Source organism: Canis lupus, chromosome 6 (assembly GCF_048164855.1).
Source record: "Canis lupus baileyi chromosome 6, mCanLup2.hap1, whole genome shotgun sequence".
Classification (NCBI taxonomy): domain Eukaryota; kingdom Metazoa; phylum Chordata; class Mammalia; order Carnivora; family Canidae; genus Canis; species Canis lupus.
In genome coordinates, this window is record NC_132843.1 from 50,906,233 (window position 1) to 50,932,277 (window position 26,045).

The window sequence follows — 26,045 nt, forward strand, 5'->3', positions numbered from 1 at the left end:
GGTTTTGTATAATCCTGGTGGTACTAATGAAATTAAGTAACTTTTCATATGCTTATTGGCCACTGGGATACGAAGCAATCTTAAGGTATACAGGTAGTGTTCAAATCTGATCTAGAGCATTGGGATTAGTTCTGGCCGTTTTATCTGAAGGTCACTAACCATGGAACATGAATGATGGGAGAGATTGGAAATGTTGTCAGGAGATGATGACATTCCAGTGAAAATGCTAGTCATCTTCAAATATTTGGAAATGTGAAAGTTGTAAAGTAGCACGAAGACACAGGTCCCTGTGCAAAGTCTAATGCAGGCCCCTGCACAAACTAATTCCTCTATTTTCTCCCTCAGGCAGGGATTCGGTGTGGCTAAGTGAGAATAAAGTTCACAAGAAGGTTGACAAGTAAAGGCAAGTTAGCTTCCTCAGTAGAGAGGATCAGTTTATCAAAGAATGGGTGATCTTAACAGTATTTCTGTAGGCATGGATGCTCTGAAGAGGCTTGCACAGGTGTGCTAAGCAGCCACAGAACTGAGGTAGGACTGAAGAGAACTGAGCAAGGCTGTAGCTCTATTCCCTCTCCTGCCATTGCTGACTTCTCAGCCATTTTGATTTTGGCTACCATTTGTGAGACTACCAGGATTAGTACAATATATAGGACATTCAATTACATTTAAATTTTAAATGAACAATGAATAATTTTTAAATATAAATATATCCCAAATATTGCATTTTATTTAGCAATGCTGCTTCTAGCCTGTCAATTCTGGTAAATACCATACTCTCCTCACATGCACAGTGTACACTCTCTTGTTCTGGTTGGAACACTGTGTGGAAGGTGGGTTAGATTTATTTTTTGTGGCTCCAAGAGGAGGAACTAGGCTCAATGGCTGGCAATCACTGGGAGGCAGATTTAAATGATGTAAACTCCCCTGCCTGGAAGTTTAGGAAGCACTGGATTTCCCCAAGAAGGGCACAGCTGTCTTCCCTGCAAGATCACGGTGATTCTTATAGTTAATGGAAGGATGATTACTTAGATTCCATTGTTTTAAATAAGGTGATTTGAGAACTTGGACAGTTTTTTAAGTTTATAACTACTAGATAAAGAAAGTAGATGCATTTGGCTACTATTTATGAGAGAAACTAGAGTAAGAAAATGATTTGTCCATGAGCTGAAGAGGCACAGATGTCTAAAATAAATGTTTGTCTTATGAACACTCAGAAGACAACAGAACATTTCTATTTTAGATTAACATTTACTTGTGGTGCACACATTTGAGACCTCTTTATGTGAAGCATTTTACATAGGTTGCCTCAAAACAGCACTGTGAGGTAGGCCCCATCCCCATTTTATAGACGCAGAAACTGAGGTTCAGAGAGATTTCCACAGCTGGAAAGCCCAGGTCGGTGGGATTTGAACATTCATGTTCTTTCTACCACACCTTGCTACATTCATTTGTTTTATGACACTTTAGGGATATAGGTCATAAAGACCTGGTGAAAAGATGTATTTAATCTTAGAGTACTTCCAATGCATATTGATGGAACTGTCATCAATTATTTGGCCAACTCAATCATAATCAAGAAGAGAGCTCGAAAAGAGCAGGCACTGAGGGTGCATGAATGCACTGAGGAATGAGGATATCTGAAAGGATGAAAGAGTAAGCAGGTGGGTGAGGCCTGAAAGATATATTAAGAAAGAGTTCTCTGAAAGAAGGAAGGAGTGCATGGCTTCATTCTAGTTAAAACTCAGCAGTATCTGAAAATGAAAATGAAATTAAAGATCAATTATATCCATCATGGTTTCTCTAAACATCTCTTTTAGAAACTTCTAACAGATTTCAGCTTTCATCTAGTTTTTCACTACTATGTCAAATCAGGCTTTATAAGAGCCCAAAGAGGAGATACTCTGAACTTAAAGGGATAATGTTGTTAGGAAATCTTGCCAGACCACTCTAGCCAAGGCAACTTTTCCTCTGAGTTATGAGGGCACTTTGTGTTATAAATGTATGTGCCTTATTTGCTATTTAGATATCCTTCCCTATCTATTGGTCTGCTTATGTCTTCTGTGATTTAAACTCCTGTTTTAGAGACCATGTTCTACATGACCTTGTTTTCTCCACAGCATTTCCTACCAACCCCCTCACACAGTTGGCATTTGCTGTTTGAGGACTGATAAAGAGGAGGCTATCATGTGAGAAGTAGCAGGAAAGGGGTAACTAAAGAGGGCAAGCCAGGTAAATAGAGCATCCAGAATAAATAGGATGAGGCAACATTTAAGACTTCAAGTTTCTAACCTCACTTGATTGACACAGATTTACATTATCTATCTATTATCTATCTATCTATCTATCTATCTATCTATCTATCTATCTATCTATCATCTACCTACCTACCTACCTACCTACCTACCTACCTACCTACCTATCATCTCTCTAGGATTCCTAGCTCAAGGACTTCCCACTTTCCTCTAAGCCAGTACCTGTCTTCTTCCCAGAGGGGTGACCTCACCTTCACCTTTGCAACCATTCTTCCTACTGGGATGCCACATACCTCCTCTTTCTCCAGGGCTGAGGGAAAGCCAGAGCCTAGATCAGGTACCAGATGTTTCAGGAGTGCAGAAAATAGAAAAGGGGCCTGGGTGACATTATTCTGAAGACAGCAGAAGTGCCATGTCCATCTATAGCTGACCCATAAAATGACAGTTTTGTCTAAAAGCCGTTTTCCAGACCACACCCTCATCAGAAGCTCATTGTTTCACGCTCACTAACTGTGCCTCTGATTGGCTGGCATGGTCCCCCCCCTCCCCCACCAGTCCCAGTGGCCTGTTACTCCTACATGGACTGGCTGGTTCACGTTCTCCATCCAGACATGTGGGGCAAGGGTCAGGGAGACTGATGGCCCCAAAGTAGTTTTTATAACTCTTTCTCTGACCTAGTAGAGGGGGGTTGAAATTAGGCAATAGTTAGTGGGTGATTATAATAAAGCCATGTATCTCCTGAATAAGCAAACACCCAATTTTGGTTAGTAATAATTATGGCTTTTATCAGGACCGTGAAATTTATCAGTTAAATATTTAGTACTTTAGGGATTTTTGTGAGGTAAATTTTTGTTTAAAGAATTACATATCCTTCTTTTTTTATTCAAGTGCACATTTCTAATCAAATTTACCCCAAAGATAACCTGCAATCCAACATGGCACTGACCATAATGTTTTTTAGGAGGGTTGCAGATTTTTTTCTAACAGCTTCAATCCTGTTTTGATTTTCTAGCTCTTCTTATATATGTCACAACTACAATTAACATTTAGTGACACATATGTAAAACTTGAATTTAAAAAAGTTGAACTTTAAAAGTAAGTAATCATTCTCAAGATGAGTCCAGCCCTATCATTAAATTTACTGTGTTTCAAAATATTGTAAAACACAGTTGTCTTAGGGAGAAAAGAGATTAATTTAATTATATTTTCTTGAGAAAATTTTGTGATGTTAGTTGTGGAAACCAGTCTTAATATAATTAGAATCATACCTCATGTAATTAAACAGACTCCTTAGGGAGAAAGCCCATCTTAATACCAGTGCTTTCTATTTTTGTTTCATCATATAAACAAGCTCCAGTAGAAACTGTTTTCCTTCATGGAGAGGAACCTGGGATTTGAGGTCAATCCTTGTTAAGATTCAACCTTTCACCATCATTTGAACAACTTAAAAAAAAAGACAACCTGTTTACTATGGAGAAATGACAGCACTGATGTACTTTGGATCAATATTTCTTTGAAATGAATGCCAAACCACAAAAAAGATAGGCTAAAGAATTTATCTTTTTTTTTTTTTTTAAAGAATTTATCTCTTCTTGAGCACTCTCCACCCTGCTTCTGGCCCCACATCACAAGCAGCATGTTTTCTGCTTTAGCCTATGAAAATCTTAAGAGTTCCAATAGCTACGACCCCCAGAAAGTGTGCAAATAGGTTAACACAGTTTATACCCTTTTTGCAGATATACTTTGGTATAAGAAAGTACTAATCCTGAAACTTCCTAATTTTACACCCATCATCGACCAAGTCCTGAGTTAAAACATTATTTCTATTAGTCTTTATAACAATCCTATTACGTAAATACTTTCACATTTCCATTTTACTCTTAAAAATACTAAAGCCCAGAGACAAAGATTAATAAGATCTCACAGTTAATATGTACCAGAGTTGAACTGAAACCCAGGCCTGTTAGACCTCGCATTGAGGACTTACCTAATAAAGCTTTCAGGGCTGGTTAGAAATTTTGATATAGAAATCAACTCAATTAGACCGATCAAGTGATCTGTACCATTGTGAAATGTACTTTTATGGACTTCAGTACCCATATTGGTAGTAAGGACTTCTGGCATATAAATTCTAAGTTTTTGAGAGTAGTTGTGAAACTGGTCGTGGACTATGTGTTTCAAGTGGTAAGAATTTTTTTATTGGAAACTTATTAGAGTCCTTTGATTTTTAAGATTCAGTAATGGAGTGGATGAATGTTTTGGGGCATAAAGAAAGCATGAGCTGGTAGTCTGTCAATGGAACTTCTGAGAACCAAAGGGAAATGTGATTGCATCTAACTGCTATAAATAGTTTGACTGACAAGTGGGGCTTAGGAGAACTCATAGGAAAGAGCAGGTTTTTATTTTATTTTATTATTTTTTAAGATTTTATTTATTTATTCATGAGAGACACAGAGAGAGAGGCAGAGACACAGACAGGGGGAGAAACAGGCTCTCAGCAAGAAGCTGATGTGGGACTTGAGCCCAGGACCCTGGGAATCACACTCTGCGCTGAAGGCAGATGCTCAACCACTGAGCCACCCAGGTGTCCCAGGAAAGAGCAGGTTTTAATGAAAAGGAAATATCAGTTCAACATATACATTTTAATAAGCCTTTTGTGTCTATGCCATATTTCTTAAGAGATGGGGCCTGCAAGTGCTAGAGGCGTGCTGGTGGAGCATACTGTCAAAGACGTGTTGCCTGCTTTGGAGAACAACACGTAGCTGATACAGAAGATCACTGAGACATTCACACAGCAGCTTCAGGCAAAGGGAAGAGGACTAAATGAATTCCAGGAAGAGTACAACATTTGTCTCATGGGGGAAGATGAGAAGCCAGCAGCCAAGGAGAACTCAGAAGGGGCTGGGTCTAAGTCCAGCTCAGCTGGAGTGTTGGTCTCTTAAGGACCACGGCCTTTGCATTTTCTTCTACCCCAACTCCCACTTCTTCTAATTTCTCTTTATTGTTATTATTATTATTTTCTCTGCTATTGTAATATTTTTTGTTAATTAAATGTTTTGGTCAGAAAAAAAGGTTTAACCGTAGGAAACACATACACATGTGTGTTCACATAGGCCAAACTAATTTAACAGCATGGTTATACAAAGAAAGCAGTGATAATTGGGCTCTTCAGGACCTCTTCACTTTTTCCTATGTCAAATTCTCTAATCCTTCCTCCTCAAAGATGGACTAAAGAGAAAGGATAACTGATAAAGTATAAGGTTTTCACTGCTAACTGCCAGATTTTGATCACATACAGTATTTTAAAAGTTCTTTTGTCATTGCTTCTTCAAACTTAGAAATAACTTGCTTTGGTGATTCCTCTGACTACAGTTCTACTCAGGACTGGCTCTTGTAGAATTTTTAGAAGGAAACCCACTACTCTAAACAGGAGCTCAAATTGAATAGACTGTTGATTATTTCTAGCACAGAATAATCTATGTTGTCTCTCTTCATAAGAGGGATAAAAGTCGTAATGTTTATAGAAGGCTGACTTATGTCCAGGGCACTCTACTAGACACTTTAATCTGCCCAAAGTCATAGATTACAAATCACAGAGCTGGGATTCAAATTTAGGACTCCAGAACCTTTTCTGCCACATTATATCAATTATGGAATGTAATTCAAAAACTCAGAGATCCTCTGTTACTCTGTGGCTATTAAAGAACTGCTAGCCATTCCATTATCCACTTCTCACTCTCTTTAGCTCTATTTCCTTTTACTTCCAGGGACTTCATCATCCTTCACTGTACAACAGATTATTTAACCTTTTAACCATCTCTGGTAGACTAGAACAGAAGGAGCAAGTATGACTTATTATGGGCAAATAGTAGAAAAGAATGTTACTCATATCCATAAATAAGTTCCTTAAGTCATATATAAAGAAACACTGTTATTAAAAGTTTGCTTTATTTTTCTGTTAAATCAAGTATTAGCCCCCAGTTTACAGTTTGATTTTTTTATGCCTTCCAAACAGTAGCACAGTTAATATCACCTTATCAACAGCCAAATTATAAATCAAATTAGTCCCAGTGGTTTATGTTCACATCTAGATTGTTCAGGTGGTCAGGAACTCTTATTTGTTTGCTTTAGTTTTTAATTCTTGGTTATATCTATAAAGGAAACAGAAAGAAAAATAATTATGAATCACAATAGATAAATGTATAATAGGAAAAGAATGGGAAGTATATTCCATGTCTTCTTTCTCACTAGTCAAGAGGCTATATATTGGGAACTACAATCTTCTCAGGGGCATGTGTGAAACAGGCAGAATAGAAAGTGACTTAAGAATTTTATTTGCATCTAGCCTCTAAATGCCAAAAAGTTTGACAACAGTTTCCTATACAAAACTATTATTTTGGTAAATATTTTCATTCTTGAATTATGTAAGAAGAGTGAAACAAATATGTGAACATATAGATAAAATTTACTAAAGTGTGGTCATCTAGAACTTTTTATTTTATACTTACAAAACATCTGTCCTAAGAATAAAATAAATTGGGAATGGGATCCTGTCTAATCACTAAAAATAAATGTATTTTTTGTGATGCAGGCAGGCTACTGGGTTGTTAGCAGTTTGTAAAAGCTGGGTTAGCAGGACAGTAAAGCTAAGTCCTATTTCCATTCTCATTAATCTAAAGAAAAATTAACCACAAAGCCATAGTCTTTTGCTTCTACAACACCCTGAGCTTCATTTATTATTCTTTCCAGATTTACAAGAGTAGAGAATATAAGCACAAAAAGTAACTTATTCCATGAAGTTTACCATACCTCCCAGATTTCTCAAAAAGTTCTGATTTTAAATACTCAACAGTGTTCTTCTAAATGCTCCAGAGTCCAACATTTATATTTTTAATTAAATCTCCCAATCTGCTATTGTGACTGAGAGGTGCCAAAAATCTTTTTGTCAAACTGCATCTGAGTTTTTGCTTTAGAAATAGTTCTGAACGTTGCACTTAGCATTTTCTTAGCTCTACTACTGAGTTAACATAAGGTTAGAATGAAATGGTGGCTGAGAAAAATACTCGTGAATAAAATCACTGTGCAAATCAAAGTTTATAGGAATATAAGTAAGCTCTAAAACTGTTAGATGATTATGAAAGAATGGAATTATAAACCCAGGGATAGTAAAGATAAATAAAATCAAGATATAATATACTCTGCAGAATAGGATGCCTTCTGAAAGGAAGGTAAATTATAACTGAGTATTTTCTATTTCTTTATTGAGATCATTTAATTTTTTTTTAGCCAAAGAACATTGTCTTGTAATTTAGAAAGGCAGTTCAAACAAACCTAGAGCCTTCATCTAAGATGAGTTCACTCCAGAATGCTAGCCAATCACTGACAAATAATGTTAACTACTGAGTATATTGGCAAATTTTGGAAACATTGTGGGTTCATTCCCAGGCCACCACAATAAAAGCAAGTATCACAATAAAGCAAGCAAATGAATATTTTGGTTTTCTGGTGCATATAAAAGTTATGTTTACACTATACTATAGTCTATTAAGTGTGCAACAGCATTATGTCTAGGAAAGAAGTACATACCTTAATTTAAGAATACTGCTAAAAATTGCTAACCACCATCTATGTTTTCAGTGAGTCGTAATCTTTTTGCTGGTGGAGGGTCTTGCCTCAATGTTGATGACTGTTGACTGACCAGGGTGGTGGTTGTGAAGACTGGGGTGGCAGTGACAGTTTCTTAAAACAGGACAACAACGAAGTTGTCATGTCAATTAACTCTTTCTTTTACACATGATTTCTCTGTAGCACACGATGCCACTTGATAGCATCTTACCACAGAAGAATTTCTTTCAAAATTGGAATCGATCCTTTCAAACTCTTCTGCTGCTTTATCAACTAAGTTTATGCAATATTCTGAATTCTTTGTTGCCATTTCAGCAGTCTTCACAGAATCTTCACCTGGAGAAGATTCTATCTCTAGAAACACTTTCTTTTGCTCATCCATAAGAATTAACTCCTCATCCATTCAAGTTTGTTCCTGAGATTGTGGCAAGTCAGTTTTATCTTCAGGCTCCACTTCTCATACTTAGTTCTCTTGCTATTTCTACCACATCTGCAGTTATTTCCCTCAGTGATGTCTTGAACCCCTCATGTCATCTATGAGGGTTGGAATCAATTCCTTCCAAACTCCTGTTCACAGTGATATTTTGACCTTTTCCCATGAATCACAAATGTTCCTAGTGGCATCTAAAATAGGGAATCCTTTCCAGAAGGTTTTCAATTTACTTTGACCAGATCCATCAGAGGAATTACAATCTATGGCCTTACAAAATATATTTCTTAAATAAGAAGACATGAAAATTGAAATGACTCCTTGATTCATGGGCTGCAGAATGGCTGTTGTCTTAGCAGGATGAAAACAACACTAATCTTGCCATACATCTTCATCAGAGCTCTTGGGTGACAAGGCACATTGTCAACGAGCAGAAATATTTTGAAAGGAACCGTTTTTCCCTGAGCACTGGGTCTCAACAATGGGTTTAAAATATTCAATAAACCATGTTGTAAACAGATGTGTTGTCAATTTATAGGGCACAGGCAGAGGAGATTTACTATTATTTATTCTTAGGTCTTTAGGATTCTCAGAATGGTAAATGAGCACTGGCTTTAACTTCAAGTCATCAGCTGCATCAGCCCCTAGCAAGAGAATCAGACTGTCCTTCAAAGCCTTAAAGCCAGGTATTGACTTCTAACTATGAAAGTCCTGGATGGCATCTTCTTCCAATATAAAGTTGTTTCACCTACACTGAAGATTTGTTGTTTGCTGTAGCTACCTTCATTACTTAATCTGGTAAATCTTCTGGAAAATTTGCTGCAGCTTCTACATCAGCACTTGCTGTTTCACTTTGTACTTGTGTGTTATGGAGATGGCTTTTCCTTGAAACACATGAACCAATCTCTATTGGCTTCAGATTTTTCTTCTGCAGCCTCTTCATCTCTCTGAGTTTCACAGAATTGAAGAGAGTGAGGATATTACTTTGGATTGGGCTTAGGCTTAAGGGAATGTTGTGGCTGTTTGATCTTCCATCCAGATCACTAACACTTTCTCCAGATCAGTGATAGGCCATTCACTTTCTTATCAATCATATATTCACTAGAGTAGCATTTTAATTTCCTTCCAGAATGTTCCTTTGCATTCACAACTTAAATGTTCAGCACGAGAGGCCACCTTTTGGCCTGTCTTGTTGGCTTTCAACATGCCTTCCTCACTAAACTTATTTCTAGCTTTTGTTTTAAAGTGAGAGATGTACAACTCTTTCCTTTCAATTGAACACTTAGAGGCATACTGCAGGCTTATTAATTGGCTTATTTTTAGTACTACTGCATCTCAGGGAATAGAGAGATCTGAGGAGGGAGAGAGATGGGGAATGGCTGGTCGGTGGCGCAGTCAGAACACACACATTTATCAGTTCAGCTCACTCACTGTCTTATGGGGGCATGGTTTGTGGTGCCCACCCCAAACAATGACAGTGGTAACATCAAAGATCAGTGATCACAGATCATCTATAACAAATATTATAATGAATACTACTCAGCCATCAGAAAGGATGAATACCCACCATTTGCTTCGACGTGGATGGAACTGGAGGGTATTATGCTGAGTGAAATAAGTCAATCAGAGGACAATCATCATATGGCTTCACTCATACGCAGAATATAAGAAATAGTGAAAGGGATTATAAGGAAAAGGAGGGAAACTGAGTGGGAAAAATTAGAGAGGGAGACAAACCATGAGAGACTCCTAACTCTGGGAAACAAAGGGTTGTGGAAGGGGAGGTGGGTGGGGGTTGGGGTGCACTGATGAGGGCACTTGATGGGATGAGTACTGGGTGTTACTATACGTTGGCAAATCGAACTTAAATAAAAACAAATGTAAAAAAATTTTTTTTAAATGATAATTTTTGAAATATTGTGAGAATTACCAAAATGTGACACACAACAGACATAAAGGGAGCAAATGCTATTGGGGAAATGGTGTCGATACTTGCTAGGTGCAGGGTTGCCACAAACCCTCAATTTGTGAAAATGTGCAATATCTATGAAGAACAATGGAGCGAAATGAAATAAAATGAGGGATGCCCTGTAAACAGTTTTAAAAACTTCCAAATGTTCCTGGAACACTTTCTGACAAGACCAGCAGCTCACTCTAAAGATCATTTCCAATACCACATAACCATACACATTTAGGTCCCATTTTATTATATATAATGATAAAAGATTCATGGAGGAAATTACTTAATATTTCATAAGTTGTGTATGTTGTCTTAGAAGATTCTATGAAAGGGCTACATATCTAGATATAATACACAGACAGATTTAAAACCTAGATAGCAAACATATTGTTTAACACTCTTAACTTAAACCCCTTGACTTTTCTGTAAATTTCTGCTTTAGGCATATCCCATCTTATCATTATACATGAATCTAAAAAAAAAAAAAAAGGCATTGCCATCTGGGTGGCTTCTGAGGCAGATTTTTCTTTTTAACACCTTTGATAGGCTTACCTCCAAATACGGAAGAGCTGAGAAGCTCCTGCTGCACCCACAAAGAAATTAACAGCAAACAGACTCCAGTTTTTGGGAATAATTACAAGTGAGTATCTTGACCAAATAAACCCTGTTGAAACAAAATATTTTTTTAATTTTTAAAAGTTTTTGTTTTTATTTATTTTAAAAGATTTTACTTATTTATTCATGAGAGACAGAGACAGGCAGAGACACAGGAAGAGGGAGAAGCAGGCTCCCCACAAGGAGCCTGATGTGGGTGGGACTCGATCCCAGACCCTGGGATCACGCCCTGAGCCGAAGGCAGGTGCTCAACTGCTGAGTCACCCAGGTGCCACAGAAACAAAATATTTTTTAAAAAGCATGGGTACTGCCGCAATATCTTTTGAACATTCAATATTAGAGTAAGATAATTATGCATAAGACCATGATAACATAATGTAGGATAAAGGAAAAAGAAATGCTGTACTTTGAGTCTTTCATAAAGTTGTTATGATTCAGTGTTACACAAAATATTTAATTCTTACATCAACAGGTAATCTTTACAGAGCAAATGTTTATTAACTTTTTCCTACTTATAAAATAGGTTCATGGCAAAAACTTAAAAAACAAAAATCCATGCAGGTACTTATTCATAGTAATTCTCTTCTGCCTTCTCCATGTATAATAATTTCCCAGAGTAAACATTGTTAATTTCTTGGTATGTGTGTGTGTATGTTTGAGTGTGTATATGTGCTTAAAACTTTAAGCTATTAAATAAATTGATGTAAAACAAAATAAATATATCACACGTCCTACATGGAATACAGAAAATATTTAACTTACCTGTGGCCATCAAAACAGCAGATTGAGCTGTGCTGAGTTTCTCTGCAGGTCTGGCCATGTCAGCCAATCCGGCACACACCAACCCCTAGAAATACATGTCAATATACAGAAAGAGAAGAGGTACCATGAGAGTGCAGTAATAATTCTTAATTTAATTAATTAATTAATTAAAAGATTTTATTTATACATGATAGACACAGAGAGGCAGAGACACAAGCAGAGAGAGAAGGAGGCTCCATGCAGGGAGCCCGATGTGGGACTCGATCCTGGGCCCACAGGATCACTCCCTGGGCCAAAGGTAGGCACTTAACCACTGAGCCACCCAGGCGTCCCTAATTCTTAATTTTACATAAAACATAAAGATTTGAGATTTCCATATGACAGTTGCTGTAATTTTAGTATCCGTGCATTAAGCAAATGTATACATATCATCATGAAAAATTATAAAGAATTCAGGAATGCTTTTTGAATTTGTGTTTTATTAACCACATCAAATAGCTTCATATACTTGAAAATCAGTAGTGTATATGTATTCTAACAAATAGTACTTCTTTCACTTATGAAATTATATATTCTTTATATATGCTGGAAACCACTGGTGTGGTGGATGCCTAAAAGCTCCTTAAGGTAATCTGTATAGATTCCTCCTTTCATGTTTTTGTCAACGTTCTTTTTTAAAAGTAGAAGTATCAGGGACACTTGGGTGGCTCAGTCGGTAAAGTGACTCTTAGTTTTCACTCAGGTCATGATCTCATGGTAGCAGGATCAAGCCCCATGTCAGGCTACATGCTCAGAGTGGACTCTGCTTGAATTTCTCTTTCCTTCTTCTGCCACCCACCCCCTCAAGTTCTCCAGTGCGCTCTTTCTCTGAAAGAGGTAAATAAATCTTTGGAAACAAAAGTGGAAGTTTCAGAAAAACTGTTATAATTTTAGTTTTGGGGTCACATTTTTCTTTAATGTCAAAGTACACAAGGTTATTTCTTCTTCTGCTGGTTTTTTTTTTTTTTATTTATTTATTTTTTTTTATAAAGATTTTACTTAGGAACGCCTGGGTGGTTCAGTGGTTAAGTGTCTGCCTTTGGCTTGGGGCGTGACCCTGGAGTCCCGGGATCCAGTCCCACATTGAGCTCTCTGCATGGAGCCTGCTTCTCTCTCTACCCGTGTCTCTGCCTCTCTCTGTGTCTCTTATGAATAAATAAAATCTTAAAAAAAATTTCATTTATTTGAGAGGGAAGAAGACAAAGTGCACAGGTGCAGGGGGAGGAAAAAGCAGACTCCCCTCTGAGCAGGAAGCCCTGAGTGAAGGCAGATGCTTAACCAATTGAGCCATCCAAGTGCCCCATCTCTGCCGTGTTTTTAACACTGTTGTATAATCCCCCTACTGATACCCTTGCCATTAGTATCACTCAGAAAATATAGTAATGAGTCTTCCTTCACTAGAGTATTAGTTATGCTTTTCTATTGTAGAGATGAGAGTATGTAATAAAATGATTTTTATTGATGAAAAATTCAAGCATACCCAAATAAGAGACGAGTACAAAGAATGCTTACAAGCCCATCACCCAGAGTTAATTATTGAAATTTTGCCACATTTGTTTCATCTCCTCTCTTCCCTTTCTTTTTTTCCTTTAAATATTTTATTAAATCAAATTCTAAATGTCATTAGAGAATATGTTTTTAAGTAATTATTTTTAGGTCTCACTGGGTTTCTAAAAGATGCTCTGACATGGAAAATATAAATCAGCAAAGGGTTTTGTTCCTATGTAGAACATAGATATACTTGTGAATTTATACACAAACTTAAACTGAATACAAAGGGGGTTTTGAATTAATAAAGTCAGCAGTACAAGAAAGCAATGATTCTGATTTTAAAAGGGGGAAATGGTTACACAGAGGAGTATAATCAGTGGCAAATCATGGCTAACACTATTTTGCCTCTTTCTATGCCACTGTTAACTTTCACCCACAGTCCTGTGATTTTTTTTCTCCCAAATACTTCCTTGATTATCTCTCCTAGATTCTTCTTCCAGGTCCCAATATGCGTTTTCTCCATTTCATATTTGTTCTGCTTCTGAGGGTAATATACTGCCATTGGGAAGGGATGAAAGGGATTGATGTCTACTATTAATCTACTGGGTAATCTACTATTACATTGCAGCTTGTTGGATAGATCTATGAACACTATAGGCTACATTCTAACTTTTTTGGGGGAAGAAGTCAGTGGTCAATGATTTTGTTTATGCTCCCAGTATACACTTTATTTTTCTGGGACTTGTTAATAATTGTTCTCTTCCATGAAGGTCTTCAGCTCTTTTCTCATGTTTCTAAAAAACTCTTTTCTATTTCTATATCACTCTACCCTTATGTAAATTACCTTAGAAAATCTCACCAAATCTAATCTCTGTCATTTACTAGCTGGTGACTTTGGTCAGATTACATTAACACTTTGCTTTAAATTCCCCATGTGTAAAATGAGACTATTAATAGCTATCCCTGCAAAAGTAATGTATGACTAAATGAGATATGTCTTAAAAGTATTTAGCACAGTGTCTAGAAAATATTAACAAGAACAAATAGTAGCTTATGTCTGTAGAGCAACAGAGAAAAAGGAATATTAGTTTTCTGTCTTTTCCTGAATTATTAGTCTCAGGATAGGAGGCAGATGGCCTGTGTTCCTTTTCATCTTTATTATGAACTTTATTCAAATGATAGAACTATATAGAGTCTATTCAGAGAGTGTTTAGAATAAGTAATAAGATTATATAAAATACTCTAACATACAAAGCAAGTACTGATCCACAACAACTATCACAACAGTATGTTTAGTATGTATATTTGAGAGAGAGAGAGAATGCACAAGCAGGGAGGTGGGGGGTGGACACAGAGGGAGAGAAGCAGGCTGCCCAAAGAGCATGCAGCCTGATGTGGGGTTTGATCCCAGGACCCTAGGATCGTGACCTGAGTTGAAGGCAAGATGGTTAACTGACTGAGTCACACAGGTGCCCTTCAGTTTTTTTTAAAGATCTATTTATTTGAGAAAGAGAGCGTGCATGCACCTGCGCATACAAACAGGGGAGAGACAGAGGGAGAGAGAATCCTCAAGTGGACTCCCATGGAGCCTGACGCAGACTGGATCCCAGGACCCCAAGACTATGACCTCAATCAAAATCAAGAGTTAGGGCTGCTCAACTGACTGAGCTACCCAGGTTCCCTGTAATCAATCCTCTTTGGCATCTTTTTATCTCCATCGGGTCGGGTAGGTATTCTCCAGATAGTATAAAACATTGTGTTTGTTTCTTTTCTTCAGTATTTTCTCATTTACTAAAAAAAAAAAAAAAAAAAAAAAAAAAAAAAAGTCTTATGACACTTTTAGAGGAATGTTAAAAAAATGAGATACCACTTTAGAATATTCCAATTTCAAATGCTTAGAGATAGCAAAGCCCTCAAGATATTTAAAAAGATTTTATTTATTTATTTATTTATGAATGAGAGAGAGCCAGTTAAGAAGGGGGAACAGGAAATGGAGAAGCATGCTCCCCACAGGGCAGGAAGCCCGATGTGGGACTTGATTCCAGGACTCTGGAATCATGATCTGAGCTCAGGAAGACCGTTAACCAACTGAGTCACCCAAGCACCCAATCCTCAAGATTCTAAGCCATTTGTTTTTTTAAAGATTTTATTTATTTACTAGAGACAGAGAGGTGGAGATGCAGGCAGAGGGAGAAGCAGGCTCCCTGCAGGGAGCCCAAAGCGGGACTCGATCCTGGGACCCCGGGATCACTACCTGAGCCAAAGGCAGATGCTCAACCACTGAGCCACCCAGGCACCCAAGATTCTAAACCATAAATTAATCTATAAATAATTCCAGCTTAAAAAGAAATAGGTATTAAAAATCTGCATGGGATCCCTGGGTGGCGCAGCGGTTTAGCGCCTGCCTTTGGCCCAGGGCGCGATCCTGGAGATCCGGGATCGAATCCCACATCAGGCTCCCGGTGCATGGAGCCTGCTTCTCCCTCTGCCTACGTCTCTGCCTCTCTCTCTCTCTCTGTGACTATCATAAATAAATAAAAATTTAAAAAAAAAAAATAAAAATAAAAATAAAAATCTGCATGGATAATCTTGAAATAGTTTGATTTATTCCTAAATTGAAGAAAAAACACAAAAATGAGCTATACAAAATGGTATATTGTTTGAGAGTTGAGTGTAACTGTGCAAAAGACTATGAACAAAAATAAAGGAAGCTCTTTGACCTTCACATAATAGTTTCCCAGGTTAGCCAAAGATCTCTAACAAGTTAGAGATCTGTAAACAAGATAACAGATGCCTGAGGCATGCTGAATACCCATGGCTCTTCATTTTATGCTGTATTCACAAATTTTTGCTCTCACTAGTTGAGGTGAATTCTTATCAACTCTGTCCTTAAACCTAATGTAGTAACTTATGAACAATTAGGTAAATAGGTGAAACACAAAAGAGGGTTGTCATTTCTATGAAAATTAAAGTGACTGCTTTGGAAAGATTGAATAAAGGCAAGTTGTTAAAGCCTGCTGTCAAATTTATGTGAACGAGACAGATATAAAAAGACTGGGTGGGAAAGCCATAAAAATCTAGCAAATTTCTGCTCTTATACTATTGTGAAATTATCTATGAAATTGCTGTGTTTCAAACAAAACTAAAGTGGAAAGTAAAAAAAAAAAATTTTTTTTAAAGTAATCTCTACCCCAAACCTGAGACTCAAACTTATGACCCTGAGTTTAAGAATCACATGCTCTATTGACTAAGCCAACCAGGCACCCCTAAAGTGAAAATTACACATGATGCACTGTGGAATAATTCATCCAAAGTAGAAAATGTGGAACTTGAAAGAATCCTTACACCAATAAAAGCCTTAGTCTTATAGATGATTGCCAAATGAATATATATTAAGTTAAAATAAAATATTTAAAGTATGTAAGGATTATCTGTTTTGTTTTTTATAATTATCCACTTTGACCTCAATGATTAATTATTTGGTTTCAACCAAATAATTAATAAAGTAGCTAATTAAGTGGCTAAGAAGGAATCCGATACAGTTAAATGTCTGAACAAGTATACTCTTAAATTCTTAATATAAAACATATGTGGCTTGGAGCAGCAACTGTCACGTGTCATGGATAGACTACCGTACATGAAGTATTATCAATTGGTCTGGAATAGTATGTATATAAATACATAACAAACAAAAGTAGTCTCCTCACCAGAGAACAAGGCACAGTTTCTACTGCTGTGCTGTCATCAGAAGACTATGTATGATTTCAACATGAACTTAAAATAGATGTTTTTAAAGGAGACAGATAACCAACAAGGCACTTATGAGTATATCATACTGTCAGTGTTTCAAAATACTGGAGGGCCAGATCAAAAAAACACCAAAGCTATTGATAAAATCAGTAAACTTTTAAGTTGTGGCAAATTTGAGGTCAAAGAGAACCCCCAAATTTATTATAAATAGAGTAAGTCATTCTTACTCTTATAATAATAATAGTGCTATAAACAACAGTTAAGCAATCAATTATATTTTATAGACATATAATTACTATATAACTTTCATTGCTGACACAGAGTAGAGGAAGAAAATAATAATATATTTTCCATTATTTAAAAAAAATCACACTAGTTTTAAATGTTTATTTTTGCTTTGATCTGCATTTTAATTAAATTATTATTTTTTAAAGATTTCATTTATTTATTTGAGAGAGAGAAGGAGAACACACAGGGAGAGTGAGAGGGAGAAGCAGACTGTCTGCTGTGCAGAGAGCCCAACGTGGGGCTCGATCCCAGGACCCTGGGATCATGACCTGAGCTGAAAACAGACGCTTAACAGACTGAGCCATCCAGGTGTCTCTGCATTTTAATTAAATTAATAAGTAGACAACACATTTTAAACATTAAAAAAAAAAAAGACATTCATACATCATACTAATGGAGTTTTCTACAGATGGACCATTAGTGTTCGGCACCAAAAATTTCAAGTGTTTTTTTTTTTTTTAACCTTTCCCCCTGACTTTTTAATTTGTCCCATCCTCAACTGCTTCATTTCTGCTCTGTAGTTATCACCATTTACGTTAAACATTTGCACAGTTTATAAAAATTATGTTAAGGGCAACTGAAGTAGTAATTTTCCTTTCTCTGCTGGTATTCTTTGTTGCGTATTTTGTCATCTCACAATAACTAGATTGCTACAATCTCTATTACCATTTAAAAACTGTCTGAAATTCCATTCTAGCCACGAGAATTAATATATAAACATATTTATTCAAACTAAACACAAAATTATGTGTAAAGTTGAATGAATAATAAAAATGAATTTTATCTTTAATGGTTACTATAATCGCTTCTTGGCCTTTTGGCTAAGATCAAGTGTGACAGTTACTGTGGAATGATTTCAATCATATCCTTTATGATTCTGAATCCCATTATATAAAGAAAGTAATTCATGTGACTGTATAATGTTTACAAATATAAGTAAGACAGCTTACAAGACAAAACTGCTATAAAAGTCTACACTAAAATTCAGTTTGGACCTTAGAATTCTTGTTCTGGGCCTCTTGTGAAGAGTCTCCATATTCATAGAGTTCTTCTACCAAACAGGAATGGTAGAACACGAGTGAACAGGTTTCAGCTGTGGAGTATAGACATATATGGAGGTAGATTACCAAACTTCAATTCCCACTCCTGGGAATAAATGTAGGATTACAATGTAATGATGGAATTTAGTGTACAGTTACCTTGATGAATCTCATTCAATTACAGAGCAAGAAAGACATAAATCAAATGTCTGTTTAACTAAGTCCCATGAGGAGTAGAAAAAATGATATTTATTGTGGGAAAAACATTAGTAAATGTACATAATTCTTGTCTTTAGTAAATTTTTTTTTTGTCTTTAGTAATTGAAAGTGAGTGAACACTACTTACTAATTGCTCACCACGTCAAGAAAAAAATCAGAATGAAATGTCAGGGAAACACATGAAGTTAAGGGCACCATTATTTACAATCACCATAAATGATTGACACTTATTCTGAAAAAAACTTTAAAGACATGAGTGATAAAAAGCAGTATTATTTCCCCCTACTTCAGTATACTACATAGTAGTTCTAAACATAGCTGTAGTACTGTCACACCAAACTAAAACTAGTGTTGAATGTTTTGAGTGAGCATAACCATTAAACATGAATATGTTGAAATTTCTTCTTCTTTTTTTTAACTGATGGGACCTTTTCTCAATATATTGTTAAAAGAAACCCACAGGCCCAAAGTGGCATCACTTAGGCCAAGTCACCAATACCTAATGTAATTGTACTTTTAACCTCCCCTTGAAATAGTCTTAACCAGTTAGGAATGTTCTGGTCAGTACCAATGAGGTAATCTTGTCACATGGGTCCTCTCCCCAACTCCCAAAGAAAGATGAGATAATTCACCTACTAAGATTCTTTTTTGGGTCTCTAAATGAAGGTGACCTCACCTGGAAATAATCCTCTTTTCTAAAAGTTTATCATTCCCTTGTCCTACCTTTAAAAATTCTCTTTCTGTAGCTCTTGGGAGCTCCCCTTTACTTGCTAAATGGGATGCTATCCCACTCATGAATCATTTAATACAGCCAATTAGATCTTCAAATTCACTTGGTTGAATTCTGATTTTTAACAATATAAATAATAATAATAATAATAATAATAATAATAATAATAATAATAAAAAGAACTACTCTTCAGTTCTCTGTAAAAGGTAGCTCCCAACCACTAATCTACTCTAGTCATTTTACAGTTAAGGAGACAAAATGGCAGATTTGACTTGCCTAAGGTCGTAAGATTGGGGGACAGTAAATTCTGACATTCTCAACTACTTAGATTTACAACTGAGTTTCTGAAACTGTTCTAACAATTTTAAATGGTGCATTTATGAAAATTAAAATAGACTACAACTCAATAACAAACAACTTGATTAAAAAATGGACAAAGGGTTTGAAAAGACATTTCTCCAAAGATATACAATGGTCAATAAGCACATGAAAAGATTCTCAGTATAACTAATCACATTAGAAAATGTAAATCAAAACCACAATGAGCTACCACTTCACACCCATTAAGATGGCTATTACAAAACAACAACAACAACAACAAAAGTAACAAGTATTGGCAGGCAATGTGGAGAAATTGGAATCCTTGTGAATTGCTGGTGGGAATGTAAAACTGTGCAGCCACGGTGGAATATAGTAGGGCAGCTGCTCAAAATAATACTGATCCAACAATTCCACCTCCAGGTATATGCCCCAAAGAACAGAAAGCAGGGACTGGAATAGATAGATGTATGCCATTACTTACAGCAGCATTATTCACAATTGCCAATAGGTGGAAGCACTTCAAGTGTTCATCAACAAATCAATGGATATGCAAAATGTGGCATCTATACAATGGAATATTATTCATACTAAAAGTTTGACACATGTTACAACATGGATAATAAACCAGAGTGCACTGTGCTAAGTGAGACAAACACAATAAAGACAAACACTGTACAATTCCACCTATTTGGGGTACCTAGAGTAGTAAAATTCATTGAGACAGAAGGTAGAATGGTGGTTGCCAAAGGCTGGGGGGAGGGAAATGAGTAGTTTAACTGGTACAGAATTTTAGTGTTGCAGGATAAAAGGAGTTCTGGAGATTGGTTGCACAAAATGTGATGTACTTAAACAAAAAAAATGGTTAACATGGTAAATTTTATGTGTAATTTACCACAATAAAAAAAAAAAGGCCACAGACCAGTATTTTCCAAATTTTAGAAGGCATCAGAATCACCAGGAGGGCTTATTAGAACACAGATTACTAGGCTCCATCCACAGAGTTTCAGATTTAGTAAAACTGAGATGGAGCCCAAAAATCTGCATTTCTAATAAATTCCTGGGCAATGGAAATGCAGCAGGTCTAGGATGACACTTTGAGAAGCACTGCTATAGGCCAAAACTGGCCCTTCCAACATAAAATCAATGTTTTATTATCTCTACAATTATCTCTTTTCAGCTAAATGAGAACTTCAGGAACGGAAACTCTGACGTAAGTTAAAAAGCACTGGTCTTGGAGTGCTTCTGATCTAGGATCAGAAGTCCTAGATTCTACCATTTACCAAATGTTAATATACACCCTTGGATGATCTTTTCTATTTTTTTGAGACTAATTTTCCTTGTCTGTATGTATTTTGGTGTTGGTATCTTCAGTTCATGTACTAAATTAATAATAAAAGTTAAGGGCAGCCCCGGTGGCACAGCGGTTTAGCGCCGCCTGCAGCCCAGGGCGTGATCCTGGAGACCCACGTCAGGCTCTCTGTATGATGCCTGCTTCTCCCTCTGGCTGTGTCTCTGCCTCTCTCTGTCTCTATGAATAAATAAATAAAATCTTAAAAAAAAAAAAAAGTTAAACTGGGGGTAGTTTCTAATTAGTTTAATGTTTTACTTAGTCATAAAATCTTAGAATGAAGTTTCAAGGGTCCACAATTACAAGCTCTTTTTTTTTTTTTAAAGATTTTATTGATCTATTTGAGACAGAGAGAGAAAATGAGAGGGGGGAGGGGCAAAGGGAAAGGAGAAGTCGACTTTCCACTTAGTAGGGAGCTGACATAGGCCTCAATCCCAGGACCCTGGGATCATGACCTGGGCAGATGCTTCTTTACCGACAGCAACACAGGTGCCCCAATTACAAGCTTTTTGATAACAATAATGTTCCTAGAAGGCCTTTTATCTATGGAGTTTAGAACAACTCTACAAGTAGGTAGTGTGCTTTACACAGTAAAAATGACACGTCTGAAATTATTTGCATGAAATCATCTCCAGGCAATGAATACTTTAAAAAGTACATACATCATAAAAGTTACTTTAAATTAGTTATTTACCTTTTTTTTTGCAGATATTTATTTACTTTTAAAAAAGATTTTATTTATCTGAAAGACAGAGAGCATAGCCAAGGGGAGGGGCAGAGGGAGAGGGAGAAGCAGGCACCTTGCTGAGGGAGAGGGGGGCTCAAACCCAGGACGCTAGGGTCTTGACTAGAGACAAAGGCAGCCTAGCCTCTCAACCAAATGAGCCACCCAGGCCCCCCAATAAGTTCCTTTTAAAGAATATTTTTTTCAGTAGTGCCTGCAAAAACTCAAGACTTACCCATTTCATAATTGGAGCCCAGAAAAAAACTGTTTTGGGACCTGAAAAAAAAAGGGAGAAAAATTTAGAAATAAACCAACTATTTTATGTCTTTTCTCAAATTTTTAATTTAAATTCTAGTTAACATACAGTGCAATATTGGTTTCATGAATAGAATTCAGTGATTCATCACTCACATACAATACCCAGTGCTCCTCATAGCAAGTGCCCTCCTAATACTCATGACCCATCTAGCCCATCGCCCATCTACTGCCCTCCATAACCCTCAGTTTGTTCTCTATCTTTAAGGGTCTTTAATGGTTTTCTATGTCTTTTTTCAGTCATCATCACATTTCAAAATCCTCAAAATTTAGCAATCTATTCCTAGTCATTTGTACTATGCTTTCTGCATTCTATGTATTAACATTTAGAAAGTCACCATAGTACCAACCTTACATACAAGTTGTTTTGATTTCCTTGTCAATTACTTGTGGTTTTGTGACTTGTTAAAAATGATCTAAAGCATAAGGGAGATAGTTTGGCAACCATTTCCAAAGCTTTGCCTTGAACATGAAATCGAATGTTAGTTAGTTCACTCAAGGATAACCTCCAAGTTGGAGAAATTAGAAACTAGAGATTTGTGAGATGAGCCTCAATAGCTATTATTCACTAATTCTATTAATATTTCTTACTATAAATGACTTGTTGCCATGTGTATGATAGTAAAAGCTCCTATAAAGAGTTTATACTTCTAGTAAAACAAAATTTTTAAAAAAGATTTTATTTATTATTTGAGAGGGGGAGAGAGAGTGCGCATGGGGAGGGGCAGAGGGAGAAGCTGACTCCATGCTGAGCAGGGAGCCTGGCCTTGGGGGTCGACCTGGGCAGAAAGCAGGTCCTTAACTAACTGAGCCACCCATGTGCGAGTAAAAAATGAGCCTAATTTTAAGGTTCACATGAGAAAGGGGAAAGACTAAGATCTATAAGCTCTGTAACAGCAGGGTTTTTACTTTAGATAGTCTGGTATCCATTGGCCTTTTGCAAAATGTTAAATAAATGTTGGTAGCATTGAAAACAATTCTGGGGTGGGATCCCTGGGTGGCTCACTGGTTTAGCGCCTGCCTTCGGCCCAGGGCCTGATCCTGGAGTCCAGGGATCGAGTCCCACATCAGGGTCCCTGCATGGAGCCTGCTTCTCCCTCTGCCTGTGTCTCTGCCTCTCTCTCTCTCTGTCTCTCATGAATAAATAAATAAAATCTTAAAAAAAGAAAAGAAAAAAGTAAAAAATTCTAGGTTCTTAGATAATGTAGAATTTGAGAAATAGGAAGTTTCAAAGCTAGAAGAAACCTCCGTTCATGTAACCTAAATCCTTCAGTTTACTAGTGAGGCTCAGAGCAGATCCATGACCTAGTACAAGTGGGCAGCCAGTAAGCAGCAGAACTGTGACTGGAACGAAGCCTTCTAGCTCTTTAACTACGAAACTGCCCACTTTTAACTCTTCCAAATCATATATCTCATTTAACTTTCAAGAAGCTACAGGGACAGGAAAGAAACAGATTTTGGTCCATGATAATTTAAAATATAACTAAGCATGCTAAATCCAACATATATCAGAGTACTTAACATGGTGAGTATTCTCTCACACACTGGGTCAACAAATCCATTTATTTCTTAACACACAAATTAAACAACTTTATATAAGAAAACTAATTTATTAGCAAATTCAAAAGTTTTAAAATATATTCATGACTATTATTGCTGCCTTAGTATTCTACTTTGCTTTGAAGGAATAAATCATTTGTTTTTATGGATCATCAAAATCATATCTAAAATGGCATCATTATCTAAGCATAATACATTTTACTTCTCTTCCTCTATCCCCAATTAATATTTCTCTTTTTTTCCCAATTAATATTTCTCAATAGTGCCAGCAGATAAAGATGCATTTATCCATTTTCCCCCTAGTAGGTGAGCAAGTGTTCACAGTCATTAATGAAAAGGAGTATTTTTGTTCAATATGTGTAAATAACATTTAAAAGATAAAACTGACTTCAACCTATTATTTAGAAACAAAACAAAATAAAGTGAAGTTGAAAAGGTAATGATTTAAATTAAGACCTAGTTGTAGTTCTGGGTTTAATTTATTGCAGATAAGACTATTCATTCACCCATAATAATTACTGCATGCTTTACAATGTACCTAGCCCTGGGTATATGTGCTGGTAAATGAATACAGGGCTGGCTTTTATTAACCAAGCACAAGAATTCTGTTCAACTAAAGTCACAACTGAAGGCTAACATTTTAGGAAAACTTAGTTTTAACATGCTTATATCAATGCTGCACTAGTTTCACAGTAGGTAATATCATCATCTCAAAGTAAAAATGAGCTCAATGATAACACTCTTTTAGGGGTTGCATTTTGGCTGAACTACTTACTATCAAGGGGGTTGGTATGGGGCACCTGGCTGGCTTAGTCAGTAGAGCACATGACTCTTGATATCAGGGTTTTAAGTTTGAGCCCCACATTGGGTGTAGAGATTACATGAAAAAAACAAAAACTGGAATGCCTGGGTGGCTCAGTGGTTAAGCGTCTGCCTTTGGCTCAGTTCGTGATCCTAGAGTCCCAGGATTGAGTCCCACATTAGACTCCCTGCATGGAGGCATGGAGCTTGCTTCTCCCTCTGCCTATGTCTCTGTCTCTCTCCCTCATCTCTCATGAATAAACAAAATCTTTAAAAATAAAAAAATAAAAACTTAGGAAACTAATTGGTTAATCTTAACCCTAAGGAGAGAAATTTGAAAAACGTAAAAATAGCATCTGCTTTCTCTATAACTTTGGCTTATTAAGTAGTTCTACCAAAGTATCACACAAATTATTGCCTGCCTTTAGCATTAAGTGATGGCAATGTTACACATTTTGGTCTATCTTCTACAACTCAACTTAGTCATTGATATTTTTTTATCCCTCCAAACTAATTCACATTGTTCTTACAGCTACTAAATTCATTAATCAATCACATTAATCATAAATGTGATTTTTATACAGAGATCTAAAAATCTACTATAGTGTAAATAATCGACTATAGTTAGTTGTATATCCATTTACCTATCAAAATTATTACCTCCTTGAAGCTAGTGGCTAAAAAGTATTCATACTTGCAGCCCTACCACCTAATGTTGAATAAAAATAAGAGTTAGCCAGCACAGTTGGAAGCAGTTTATATTAACTGGAGTTTAGACTTAAACTGTGATATATAAATATGTACACAAGTATATAAGTATGTGTGTGTATATACATAGGCAAACAATTGAAAAATCCTTTAAAATCAGAATTTTTATCAGTCTGACACTTAAATATTGAAAGTCTGGCTTATAGTCAAAAAAGAGTTTTTAAGTAAGTTTGCTGATTTTCTAGAATATTTAAACCTAACCCTAAAGTTATACTGCAATCTGTCATATTTTCTCAATTTTCAAACTCTAGAAGATCATGGCATAGACTCTCTTTCCTTGTGAGCCAAAACAATTATAATGCTAAACATTTTCTCACATAGATTGGACAGCTAGTCATCTTCCCATGTACTTTCAAGTTTTTCAATATTTTAAATTGTAGTGCAAAAGTGGACACAGTGCTGAAACCGCTCCTGGGAGAATTAAAGCTATTGAGGAGTTCTAAATTTTGACATTCTTATAACTGAGTAAAAATCTCTATATACTCAGTTTCTGGGTTACTGAACTTATCTTTTATCCAGTTCTAAGCTTTGTACTGTACTGATCAGAGCAAACATTACACTCAGAACTCTAGCCATATAACGATCCTCTCTTCTATATCTTGAACAAGATACGGAAACAATGTCCTTTCTTTGGTTAAGACTAGGTTGGAATTTCAAAAGAAATTTTTAGTGGGCTAAAGAAATATAAAAAGAAAACATGAATGCACTGAGTTCCAGAATATAAATTTCAAATCCTAATTTAATTAAATTTTAGACCAGGTCCACTGGTTCTCAACCAGAGGTGATATTGCCTCCTAGGGCACATTTAGTAATGTCTGGAGACATCTGTAGTTGTCACAACTGCAGCGGTGCTGCTGCTGCTGTTACTGATGCTTGCTGGGTACAGGCCAGGCAGGCTGTTAAACATTCTACAATGCACAGGACAGCCTCCCACAACAAGTCATCACCTAGCCCCCAAAATGTCAACAGAGCAAGGGTAAGAAACCCTAGCCTAGATGGATTGACAA

The 26,045-nt window shown here is 36.4% G+C and overlaps 2 protein-coding genes and 1 long non-coding RNA gene across 5 annotated transcripts in view; all 3 read right to left on the minus strand.

Annotated features, from left to right (window-relative positions):
• ADCY10 (adenylate cyclase 10) overlaps positions 1–3,384 on the minus strand; it is an 84,383-nt gene extending 80,999 nt beyond the window's left edge. For 2 of the 3 annotated variants that reach the window (XM_072830466.1, XM_072830464.1), the window contains exon 1: positions 2,546–3,383. The gene's annotated coding sequence lies outside the window, so the exon portion shown is untranslated. Of the gene's footprint in view, positions 1–2,545 lie in introns of all 3 variants that reach the window. The other variant, XM_072830465.1, reaches the window with a different exon arrangement.
• Positions 3,385–6,181: 2,797 nt separating this feature from the next.
• MPC2 (mitochondrial pyruvate carrier 2) overlaps positions 6,182–26,045 on the minus strand; it is a 29,113-nt gene continuing 9,249 nt past the window's right edge. Inside the window, exons 2-5 of the mRNA XM_072830498.1 lie at positions 21,830–21,870; positions 11,645–11,729; positions 10,820–10,931; positions 6,182–6,403 (exon numbers count right to left, since the gene is read on the minus strand). Coding sequence (XP_072686599.1) covers positions 6,367–6,403; positions 10,820–10,931; positions 11,645–11,729; positions 21,830–21,870 — 275 coding nt within the window. The 3' untranslated portion in view covers positions 6,182–6,366. The remainder of the gene's footprint in view (positions 6,404–10,819; positions 10,932–11,644; positions 11,730–21,829; positions 21,871–26,045) is intronic.
• LOC140635607 (uncharacterized) lies at positions 14,650–21,802 on the minus strand. Its single transcript, XR_012032946.1, has 2 exons — positions 18,208–21,802; positions 14,650–14,965 (listed from the first exon to the last, which is right to left on the minus strand). It is a non-coding gene; the product is annotated as an uncharacterized lncRNA (long non-coding RNA).